Source organism: Bos grunniens, chromosome 15, assembly GCF_055505025.1.
Source record: "Bos grunniens cultivar Pamir isolate PY7600 chromosome 15, Bosgru_T2T1.0, whole genome shotgun sequence".
Lineage (NCBI taxonomy): Eukaryota > Metazoa > Chordata > Mammalia > Artiodactyla > Bovidae > Bos > Bos grunniens.
In genome coordinates, this window is record NC_141179.1 from 83,224,135 (window position 1) to 83,236,339 (window position 12,205).

Below are 12,205 nucleotides of genomic sequence, written 5' to 3' on the forward strand. Positions count from 1 at the left end.
TGCCCTTTTAAAAGTTCCTCTTTCCAAACCCCAGAGGACCCACAGAAGAGGAAGCGGTAACCAACTACGTGAAGTGTATTGCATGCGCGTTAAGTCCAGTTCTCCCAAACCATCATGCAGATTGTAGTCACCAAAGAGCACTCTTCAACCCTGTCATCTTATACACACGGAGACTCCTCTGTCAAGCTGCATCCAAGCCGTCAGCTTTGCGACTTCGATCCCTTCTCTAACACGGGGTGAAATACTGCAAGCTTGCTCTCCGCCGAGCGTGCCGAGCTTTGCAAGCCCTTTCGGACGGAGATGTGTGACGGCCAGCTTTGAGATGCACAGTCCTGGCAAACGTCTGCACTTTCAGACCTTTGGAGAATCGATTTGTGACGAGGTCTTCCACGTCCTCTGCATCCGCGGTTTCTTCCTAATTGTCCTCGTCGTGGGTCCGATCCTGGCTGCTGGGAAGGACACCCCAGGAAAGTGCCCGGGTGGCTCCAGCCCCATCGCCCCCACCCATCCGCCGCGTCCTCCGTGCGCTCCAGCGGGCCTCCAGCCGCGCCTCAAGTGCTCCGCTGTGAAGTGTCTCCAACCATCCTCTTTCCGCTTTCCCAGTTGTCAAAAGAATAGAGGAACCCGGAGAGGCAGGGGCGGGGGGCGGGGGGCGGGGGGCGGTGGGCGGTGGGCGGGAGGCCTAGGCTGAAAGAAGCCAGGAGGAAATGAAAGAGAGTCTCCAAAGGGACCGCTGAGCAACGGTTCCGAGAAAGTCAGCAGTTCCGAAATCTTAGCCCACCTCCCTCCATGACTGCTCTTCTGAGCAAAGGTGGGAGCACGCCCCTCGCCAGCCGCCTGCGGAGCTGGGAGGACTGCCCTTCCCAAGGGAGCAGACACCCGGGCGCGGCACCCCAGCCCTGGGCGAGGGGCTCAGCGAGAGGGCCGGGCCCTGGGCAGCCAGGCCGGACCCCGGCCGGGGGCTGGTAGGAAGGGGCTGGGCCGGGCTGGGGCAGGTGTGGGGAGCCCAGAAGGTACGGGCTGTTACCTCAGTGGCTGCGTCCATCATGTAGTTTGCCTGTCGGAGCTGGCTGGTGGCCTAAAGGAAGCCCGGGGCCTGCGCTCTCTGAGTCCTGCCCCTGGATGAGGCCACGGCCAGGCTCTGGGGAGTCCCGGCCAGAGAAGAGTGCGGAGGGGCCTGGGGGAGGGGAGGAGAAAAGGGAAAAGCAGAGGAGGAGGGAGGGGGGAGGGAGAGGAGGGAAGGGGAAGAGGGACAGGAGGGAAGGGGGGGAGAGAAGGGGGGAAGGGAGAGGAGAGGGGAGGGGGGGCAGAGGAGGGAGGGGAAGCGGGGGCAGAAAGGCAGACTGAGAACCATCGCTCACCTTGCTAACAGTGAACTGAGGCTGAGAGAGGCTGAAGGGAGTTTGTTGGTAAGCACAGTCCCAGGAAACGATGAAGCCAGCGCTCAGGCTCTGCTGTGAAACAGTGAGTGCAATCAGCACAGTCTGTAGGTAACTTCTTGACCAGAAATGCAGGAGCTAGAAGCTAAACTAAGCACCAAGGTGAAGAAGCCACCCAGGAAGTAAACACTCTACAAGTCTCTGTTTTCTTCAATAAATCAATGTTGTTGTTTTTTAGAACAGGACAGACTCAAAAATTAAAGACAACTTATGTATCCTTCAATTGCATCTTGGTCTGAGTAAATGAGTTTTGTGATGATATAAGAAAAAGTCCAAAATTTTTAAAGAGGGAAAGTGGCAATTAGGGTGAACATGTCATGACGTTTCTAACTGTAAAGTAATGTAAAACACAAGGGTGATGTAAACAAGCAAACGTAAGGGCGCATTACCCTGTGTGTGAGCATCAGAGGCTCACTGTGCCGTTCGGAGAAGGCAAGGGCGCCCCACTCCAGCACTCTTGCCTGGAAAATCCCGTGGATGGAGGAGCCTGGTGGGCTGCAGTCCACGGGGTCGCTCAGAGTCAGACACGACTGAGAGACTTCACTTTCACTTTTCACTTTCACGCATTGGAGAAGGAAATGGCAACCCACTCCAGTGCTCTTGCCTGGAAAATCCCAGGGGCGGGGAGCCTGGTGGGCTGCCGTCTCTGGGGTCGCACAGAGTCGGACACGACTGAAGCGACTCAGCAGCAGCAGCAGCAGCATTGTACCGTTCTCTTGTTTCTCTGTTTGAATATGTTCATAATCAAAAATTACGAGAAATATACTTTCTGGGGCTTTGTGACCTCGAGTAAATAGTTTGACCTGTCTGGGTGTTCAAAGTCTTTATCAGTGACATAGGTCTAGTGTATCTCAGAGGGCTGTAAGACTTACATGAGGTACTCTATGAAAAGCAGTTCTAAAACGGCAGAGCTCACAGGCCACCTCATGCTCTCACTGACCATGTCTGTGTGAATGTTTCTTTGCTGAGGGCTTGCCCTGTGCCAGGCTTTGTGACACATGTTGGGACTCTGAAGACAGATGGCTGCTGCCGTCCATGGCTTTAGTTTTCTAGAGGTTTACATCACTGCTGAAAATTTCACTATTTGGTTTACACTGTTCATTCTCTTCTGGGGAGGTGTCAGCGGGAAGACAGATGGGGAAGCACCTCCTTAAAACGAAAGCAGCAGCTAAAGTTTCGCGCTGTCTTCTCGGGCAGACTCTCTAAGTTTGTTCTGTCTTCACGGCACAACAGAGTTCTCTTCCCACCTGTCTTCCTACAACGGTATCACCTCGGTATTGTCTCCGTCTTAAATGGAGGCTGAATTTTAACATCGGTGTATCTAGAACACACTTTTCAACTCTCCAGGAGAAAATCCATCTGTAAGGTATTTATCCTGGCATCTGAATTCCATCTCTGCTTTGTAGGTCTAGCCTAGGGCAAGTCATCTAAGTTATACTTTCTGCGCTTGCAAAACGAAGGTATACCTACGTGGAATAATTGCACTGGCAATTAGAGATAATTTTTGTAAAGTCTGGTGTGCTGCTCTATAAAAAGGAGGTTTTATTGTTCAGGTCACTGTAATTAGTGGATAAACTGTCTACATGCTAAATTAACATCTCTAAGGAAAGTGAGGGTGGAGCTGAACGGGACAGGTGCGTTAGGGGGTCCCTGTTAATCTTAGTCTCTATACAATTAATGATAGCCTTGAAGATACTGCTCTAATTTGACGCTTTCTGAAACATGTTTCAGCTGAATTGTGTGTTCATCTTCAAGCCATCGTGAGCTCTGAGCAGCCCTCACAGATGGACTCAGCTGAAAAGTGTAAGAGCTGTACTGAGCACTGCTTTCCTAAGGTATGTTTATAAACGCTATTTGTGAAATATACCAGTATTAAACTTAGCCATCCTTGAGACTGGGCTTCATAGACCTTCTTGCCAATAAATGACTTCATTGTACGTAGGAAATAGTAAATAATTTAAAATCTGTCTCATCCATTTTATTCTTCTTGTTTTAGTTGGATGGTGGCAGGAAGATGTTTTAATATAACTCTTTGCTAGATCAAAGGAAACTTCAACCCCCCCCCAAAAACAGTTGTAATACTTCCTGAACAACAGCCATAAAATCAAATATAACATATTAGAATAAGCTATAGAGTGAAAATAATATGAATGCTATTGCAAAGCATGAAAATATATGCCGTTCCCTAAAATGGCTGATCTATTCAGTAACAAGCATAATCTATATTTGCACAGTGCTTCACAGTTTATAAAGCAATTTTTAAGATGTTTGTTCTTACCATAGCCTTGTTAGGCAAGAAGAGAGAATTTTATTTTCCTCAATTTGTTAATGAGAAGCGAGGAAAAGTGAGTTGTTGCCTAAGGCAGAAGTGGAATGAAGACTTGGCCTTAAGTTTACAAAAGTTAAGTCATGGCTCTCCCTACTAACTGGACTCTGTTATCATATCAAACCATCATCTCTTTTTCTGAGTCTACAGTGCTCCTTGAATTTTTCAACAAGAAGACTGAGAATTTTTTGGTGCAAATCATCACTATGCTCGAAAAAAAGTAAAAATTTTGAAGTTGAAAATTATAACCAAGACCCGAAGTAACAAACACTCAGATTTAAGTATCTCTGTTTTTGATGCACTTGGGGAAAAGTTGCTTCTTTCCTTATATTTCTCTGAAAACACTGCACCAGTGTAGCAGTGTTAAGAATTTATCTAACTGATAAGATATTTCTGGCTTATATGTTGGATCCCAACTCAGATTCTGATTTAATTATATTCCCTGGCCTTTTCATATTCATTCTGCGTTTCCATGAAAAACTTTGTGAATGGTATGCAGCAAAGAGAAATATAAAAGACTATTGTTGCATTCATAATTTTAAAGTATTTAACATTTCTGTTTACCTCAGTGAAAACCAGCAGGATAATTCCAATACTCCTCAAATGGAGATGGACTCTAAGACAAGTTCAGAGAATATAGACAACCTCCAGGCTGAAGGACCCAGAGACCAAACTGTGTCCCCAGAAGAGACAGTTTATGTTACCCTGGATGTAAACATCAAGCAAAGCAAGGGAAGGAAGCACAGGCTCCGTGTGACGGGGGAGCTCACGGGAGGCCCGCAGCTCTGAGGCTGTCAGAAAGGCAGTGAGGACTCCTCCTGGCAGAGAAAGGCTGGTATACAGCGCAGAAGGAACTGACGCATTCTTAAACCTTGGAATGCCTCTCAGGTGTTCTCCTGAAAACCGCCACGTGAGAGTTATCTTTTCTCCAAAGAGAAGCGAGACAGGGAAAGAGGAACAGGTATTTGGTCAGTTTAACAACACATCAACTGACTGTGTCAAATTTTATATTCACACAGTTGGGAAGACCAGAAAAACTCTTCTCAAATGCAGGGAACTTCACAAAGATGAGTACAAACTCTGTGTCTATGCTTTCAAAGGAGAAAGCATAAGAAGGCTATGTCCGCGGATGGCAGACTTCTTTCCCTTCTGGAGAAGAGTGACTGGACCCTCATTGGAAACCTGAGCATTGTTTTAGACAGCTCACAGTTGGCCAATGCCTTAGAGGGCGAGCTCTTTCAGCTTGAGGTTAAAAACAAGCATAAAAGCCAGGGCACCAGCTGCTTGAAATTCTCAGGTTGAGGTTGAAAAAAAGCATGGATGCCAGGGCACCAGCTGCTAGAAATTCCGAGTCACAGGAAATAAAGCCTTGTGTGTTGAAACAAACAATCATGGAAGACAAGCACCCTAGTTTGGAAAGAGAAAGTGATAAAATTAGAAAAACTTTGAGAATAATTTGGATAAAACACAGGGGGGAAAATTGTTTGAATTGCATAAAACAGACTTTGGGAAACTGACCAAAAACTGCTCAGGTTGAAGTGCACAGACTTCTTTCCGGGCTCAGTGACTCAGTCGGGCACCTTTCATGGCACACCAGGAAGAGTGCAGGCTCTTCCACTTGCTTTGTTTGGAAAGGGTTGTACATTTCCACTCGTCGGCATGTGATGTATCGAACCGTGGGAGAAGACATAGTCACGTGAGTGTGCACACACACATGGTCAGTGTGTAAAGGGGACATTTGCTTATGAGAAGGCTGAAGATGAAAATAAGCACTGCTTCTCCTTGAGTGTTGGTTTGAGACACCTGATGTAGAGCTTGACCACGCAGCTCTGAAAGTGAAGACACAGGGACAGCAAGAGCCTGAGGGGCTGTGTGATGGGAAGGACCCTGGACCAGACAGCAGCCTGGTGTGTATTATTGGCCGTCCAGCTGGGGAGGCGAAGTCTACCGATGCCTGTGCTGTGATCCCTCAGGATCAGCGGGAAGAGAAATACTTGGAACACATTCAGGCTAGAGCTGCAGACAGGCGTGGTGCTTGAACGCAGTACATCCATATGCACACCCAGAAGAGTTTCCAGGAGGTAGTCCCCCAGCCTGATGTGGCGACCCATAACACCGCTTCTTACTTTGGGTCTCCGGCTCCCCCGTGTTTGATTCTGAAGGCTCGTGGGTGCCACGTACACTGCAGGCTTCGCTTATAAGTACCCACAGGGGATTTCCAGCATCACTGAATTCAGCTGTACCCTGAAATCCATTATCTATGATGTTAAGAAAAAACACAGAATGTGGTAGGAAGGACTGTTTCTAAACCTGCCAGATTCAAAGAAAGGTGAGTATTAAGGATGAAAAAGAATGAGAATTCAGAATACACCCCAGCTGTTCAGGGAATCACCTATGGGATTGTTATTCCACAGGCAATGATAACAGGTTTCTAAATTCTGTAATGGTCAATCTCATCAACAACAATAATAATTAATGGTACTGACTACTTCCTATGCACCTAGCATTTTTCTAGGTACACGAAGGAACTGGTTTTAACAAATCTGTGAGGTGGGCTACTCTACCTATTTTAAAGTTAAGCAATGTGAACAAAGATGAATAATACTCAGTTTTATGACAATAAAAGTAAGCATTGTTTTTGTTTTTTTCATCTTCCCCATCTCCCCTTCGGAGAAGGCAATGGCACCCCACTCCAGTACTCTTGCCTGGAAAATTCCATGGACAGAGGAGCCTGGTGTGCTGCAGTCCATGGGGTTGCTAAGAGTTGGACACGACTGAGCGACTTCACTTTCACACATGGCAGAAGGAAATGGCAACCCACTCCGATGTTCTTGCCTGGAGAATCCCAGGGATGGGGGAGCCTGGTGGGCTGCCGTCTGTGGGGTCACAAAGAGTCGGACATGACTGAAGCGACTTAGCAGCAGCAGCAGCAGTATCTCCCCCTAAGTTCAGTTGCTTAAAGGCAGGACCCAAGACTTCTTCTCATTATCCACAATGTCTGGCACATGGAAATTAAGGGCTTCAAAAATACGTAGGTTCATCAGTAGCAACACTTAGGGCTGCAGTTAATCTTAGGTGTGTGGGTCAATCGCTCAGTTGTGTCAGACTCTTTGCAACTGCATGGACTGTAGCCTGCCAGGCTCCTCTGTCCATGGAGTTTTCCAGGCAAGAACACTGGAGTGGGTTGCCATTTCCTTTTCCAGGAGATCTTCCCAATCCGGGGATCGAACCCACATATCTTGCATCTTCTAAATTGGCAGGCGAATTCTTTACCGCTGTGCCACCTGGACTGAGTAGCTAAATGCTTGGTTAGAAGTAATCTCAAATAAAATCTTTTAGAATTTCCAAAATCCTCATATGATCCAAACTGTCAGGATATATGTTTCCTGAAATTCAGAGGGTAGTATATCCATTTTCCGTGTATTTATAGGCTACTAGGGGGGCTATGTTAAATACCATGTTACTTTGTAGAGATGTCTTGGTTTTTGCCTGAAGTCCTTGTCCTGCTCCAGGATGCCGGCTAGTGCCCACATTGCGTTCGCTGTTAGGTCTGCTTAGACTTCTCTTGGTCGTGACAGTTTCTCAGCCTTTTCTTATATTTTATGATCTTGACAGGAAGTGTACTGGTCAACTATTTTGTAAAATGCCCTTCTATTGGAATTTGTCTGATGTTTTTTTCTAATACTCATTGGACTGGGGCTGTGGGTTTTGGAGAGTAAGATCACAGAGGCAAAGTGTCATTTTGTAACCAAGAGGTGGAGGCAAGCTAAATGTCCATCGACAGCTGAATGGATAACGAAGATGTGGTACATATATGTGATGGAATATGACTCAGCCACAAAGAGAAGGAAGTAATGGCATTGGAAGCAGCAAGGAGGGGCCTAGAGATTATCGTACTAAGTGACGGAGGTCAGATGGAGACAAATGTATGGTATTGCTCATCTGTGGACTCTAAAATAAAAAATACGAATGAATTTATTTCCAAAGTGGAAAGAGACTCACAGACATAGAAAACAAACTTACGGTGACCAAAGGCGAGAGGGGGTCTAGGGAGGCATAAATTAGGAGGTTGGTATTCACCTGTACACAGTGCTGTATACAGCATAGATAACAAGGATATAAAGGGGACTAGACTCAGTACATCTAATTCTTGGGATAACTACGTATACACATATGCTGCTGCTGCTGCTAAGTCGCTCAGTCGTGTCCGACCCTCAGCAACCCCGTGGACTGCAGCCCACCAGGCTCCTCCATCCATGTACACATATATAGGAGGAGGAAGTGGCAACCCACTCCAGTGTTCTTGCCTGGGAAATCCCATGGGCAGAGGAGACTGGCGGGCTGCAGTCCACGGGGGTCACAAAGGAGTCACACACAACTTAGTGACTTGCTGGGAGCCAGGCCCTCCGCCTGTGGCAAAGGTCGTGAGGAGGGAGGCTCGACATACGCAAGGCGGGATCGAGCCCCAGGAGTCCCCCTGGAAATCCTCAAGCATCTACCCCCATAACCAGAGCCTGCCTACTTTACTAACTTTGTGCTCTCACCTACACCTCTGACTTTACGGGGGGCTGTCCCCTACCACCTCTTTCGGAGAAGGAGTTAACTTAGAGCTCCAGTTAATAAAAACTCCTGGGCGTGACAAGAGTGTTTTAACCTACAAACTCCTCTGAAGGTTCTCTGGCCTGCCTGACAGGCTTGTCTGGCCACATGTGATCACTCACAGCCTCCCAACCGTGAGAGGCACGAGATGCTTTAAACCTTCTAAAAACAGGTTCCTTAGAAAAGTTAGAAAACCATTAGTATAAGTATAGTGGGCTGATTAGAAATTGTATTGGTGAAGGGTTTTTCATTTGTTCAGCCAATGTTTGTTGCTAAGTCTCCATATCCCCTGCCCTTACACACATTAATGAATATATAGAAGAAATAAGTATTAACCTTTGATATAAATCACGTTAGACCTTAGGCTAAGTAAATTCTTTCCTTAACTAAAACCCGCTACACCCTCACCCTATAGGAATGTAACTTTATTTGGGTGGTGTCTGTTTTAAGAATAATCACCCCTGGAGAAATAAGTGTCCTGGTTGACTGACCGCTGTCACAAGGAGAGGGTCATAAATTGTCAGCAGGCCCCCTGGCCAGAAGATGATGTAACACCCTTAAGACCTCTGTATACATTTGTATGAAGCACCTGACTTTGATAAAAGTCAGGACTGCTGACCCCACGTGACTTTTGCTTAACATCTCAGTGTATAAAAGTAGACCACGGAAAATAAAGAATTGGGATCAGTTCCTCAAAATACTGGTCTCCCCATGTCCTTCTTTCTCTCAAACTCTGGCTGAGTCTCCATCTGGAGCACGGAACCCGCCATGCTTACTAATTATGCCTGGGCTTCTAAGAGCTGACCGGGGAGGCCTCAGTGTCTCCTCTCCTTCGGGAGAACGGAAGGATGCCTGCGGCCTACGTAAGTGGTGCAAGCTTCTTGTCCTGAAGTTTTATTGGTTTCCCGCGTAAACCAAGCTACTCAGCCTCTTTTCTCCACTGAATTTTCCTACTGAGCTATCCTTATTCTATTACTCTTTATATCTCTAATTAATATCTAATTGAAGCTATTGTATCCTGATCCTCGCCGACGCCATCCCCGCTTCGAACTCCCTGGATCAGCTGGGGCTGGACCTCGGCAGTGACTAAACGGCAAGAACAACATACACAGATGTATCTACATAGACACGTGTACACACATATACAGACATGTATATGCATGTAGAGATATGTGCACATGTATGTATGTATCTGACGATGTGCTGCACACCTGAAATGAATATGATATTATAAATCAATGATACTTCAATTAAAATCAAATGAATAATAATTATTTTAATGATTATTATATAATAATTATAATTATAGTAAATATATAACTATATGATAATTGGAGAAGGAAATGGCAACCCACTCCAGTATTCTTGCCTAGAGAATCCCATAGATAGAGGAGGCTGGCGGGCTACAGTCAATGGGGTCTCAAGAGCCGGACACAACTTAGTGACTAAACCACCACCATCATAATAATTATAATAATAATATTGAATCACTCTTTTGTACCTGAAACTAATATAGTAAATCCACCATACTTCCATAAATAATATAGATAATAAATATCAGGAAATTAAAAAAAATACTATCATATCAGGGGCACATACTACCAACATGCTTTGTGACCTGAAGTTAGCCCTGACCACCTGACCAAAGTCGTGTTTATCAGATTCTCTCCTGTAAAGTTACTCTTTTCTCTCTCCTCTGTCTAATGTACTCTTTGGAAGGAATTCATTGTACACAACCCACAGGGATGGAGTGGGGAGTTATGCTTCCTCTCCTAATGTAAACACTCCCGGAGTATTTACATAACTTACTTGGCCTCCGCCTGTGTGGGAGGCATCCCAGCACATGCGCAAGTCGTTACTGAATGTCCCCAGCCAGGCTAAAACGCTAGTTGGCAAAGCCTGTCTTGACCAACGCCAAAATGTCTCTAAGGAGGAAAGCTCTGAAACAGGATGGGCTTGTACATTTGGTACTGCCTTGCCAAGAGACACCTGTGCCATCATCCAAGCCACACGTCTGTCTTCATACCTGACACGTCAACTAATGTTTCTTTGTTTATTAAACCACAGGAGGACACGAGTGAACATCCCAAACGCTCCACCCTCCAGCCTAGGGGACTTAGTGAATCCGGGGTCCAGCTCATGGGGCTCCTGGTGGGGACGATCGGTACTTACTTTGGGAATCACCTTAACCTGTGTGTTCTCTGGCATCTGGGTGCATCGTTGCTGTGATGTCTGCCTCCAGGGCAGCCAGACAGTGACCCCCTAGGCACCTCCATACTCAAGAAGCCTCTCGCTGACCACTCTGGGCACCTTGTGGGAGAGGCAGGCGTGTGAGATCGTCAGAGCCAGTCACGAGCGGTGGAGTGCTGGCGGAGGACATCTAGAGGACATGACCGCCTCTTGGCCCTCGAACTGGATCTGGCCATCCAGGGGGCCTCTGTCCTCGGAAGGGACACGCTGACTACCATTTCCACAGCGTGAACAGTAAAGTCAAGGGACACACCCTTCACTTTAAGACACCGAATGGCACTTACATGTGGAATGTAAAAAAGAATGCAAAGGAGTCCATGTATCAGTGCAAGTCAGAAACAGACTCACAGACACAGGAAACAAATGTATAGTTACCAAAGAGGTGAGGGAAGAAGAGACAAATTAGGAGTATAGAGTCACAGATACAAATAGATACGAACCAGGGGTTACTCTACAGCGTGGGGAATTATATGCAATATCTAGTAATAACCTATAATGGAGTATAATCTGAAAGATACAGCTGAGTCACTTGGCTGTACACCTGAAACTAACACGATATTATATACTCACTATATTTCAATAAAAAAAATTCTGGTGGGGGGAACGCAGAGACCACCTGTGTTTTGACTTCTCAGCACAAGCCATGCATGCTGTGCCCTTGCTTATGAAGCTGCTACTCATCAGTTTGGAGAGGTCTGCAGCTTCCTTTGCCCTCCTCCCTGCCTTCCGTGTACAGGGGCCAGTTTTCAGTCTAAGAACCATCCCCTCAACCCCCTGAGAAGTACTGGGTGCTTGCTACCCTGCTCTCTGTCTCCCTGCTCACTCATGATTTCAGATAGAGGACCACCCTTGCCCTGGTTCCTCACCCCAGCTTCTGGGATCTGTAAGTAAAAGAATCTTGTGATTCTGTTTCCTTCATGTGGGTGTATGGCAACTCTGCCTTCGATGCAAGTGACCCTGTGGGCTTCACTCCCTGCAGTGGGAGCCTGGATGCTTCTGAAGGAGCACCCTGCTGACCCCGGGTGGCTGGTGCCCCTCGTTCAGCAGGTCACCATCTGCATCTTACAGGGAGGTTGCAATGGTGCATTGGGTGCAACCTTCAAGCGAGGGGAAGCAGATGAGATGGTTGTTGCTGTAGTCGCTAAGTCGTGTCTGACTCTTTTGCAACCCCATGGGCTGAAGCCCACCAGGCTCCTCTGTCCATGAGATTTCCCAGGCAAGAATACTGGAGTAGGTTGCCATTTCCTTCTCCAGAGGGTCTTCCCTGTGGGTTCCACCACAGGGATGGAACCCACATCTCCTGCACTGGCTGCTGATTCTTTACTGCTGAGCTACCTGGGAAGCCCAAGGACATTTGGACCCACTCGATAATTAGAGCTTCCCTGGTGGCTCAGACGGTAAAAAATCTGCTTGCAATGAGGGAGACCTGGGTTTGACCCCTGGATCGGGAAGATCCTTGGAGGAGGGCATGACAACCCATCCCAGTATTCTTGCCTGGAGAATCCCATGGACAGAAGACCCTGGCAGGCTGAAGTCCATAGGGTCACACAGAGTCAGACACCAATGAAGTGATTTAGTACACATGCAAATG

General features: G+C 46.9%; 1 protein-coding gene across 1 annotated transcript; it reads left to right on the forward strand.

Annotated features, from left to right (window-relative positions):
• The first annotated feature begins 322 nt into the window (after positions 1 to 322).
• Positions 323 to 6,142, forward strand: FAM111A (FAM111 trypsin like peptidase A). Its single transcript, XM_086338232.1, is given in 15 exon segments — positions 323 to 565; positions 807 to 825; positions 828 to 1,123; positions 3,152 to 3,274; positions 3,909 to 3,985; positions 4,335 to 4,535; positions 4,537 to 4,871; positions 4,874 to 5,062; positions 5,101 to 5,202; positions 5,205 to 5,295; positions 5,297 to 5,455; positions 5,457 to 5,542; positions 5,545 to 5,895; positions 5,898 to 5,933; positions 5,936 to 6,142. Coding segments are annotated over 15 exon segments (2,430 nt in total). The 3' UTR covers positions 6,058 to 6,142.
• The last annotated feature ends 6,063 nt before the right edge of the window (positions 6,143 to 12,205 follow it).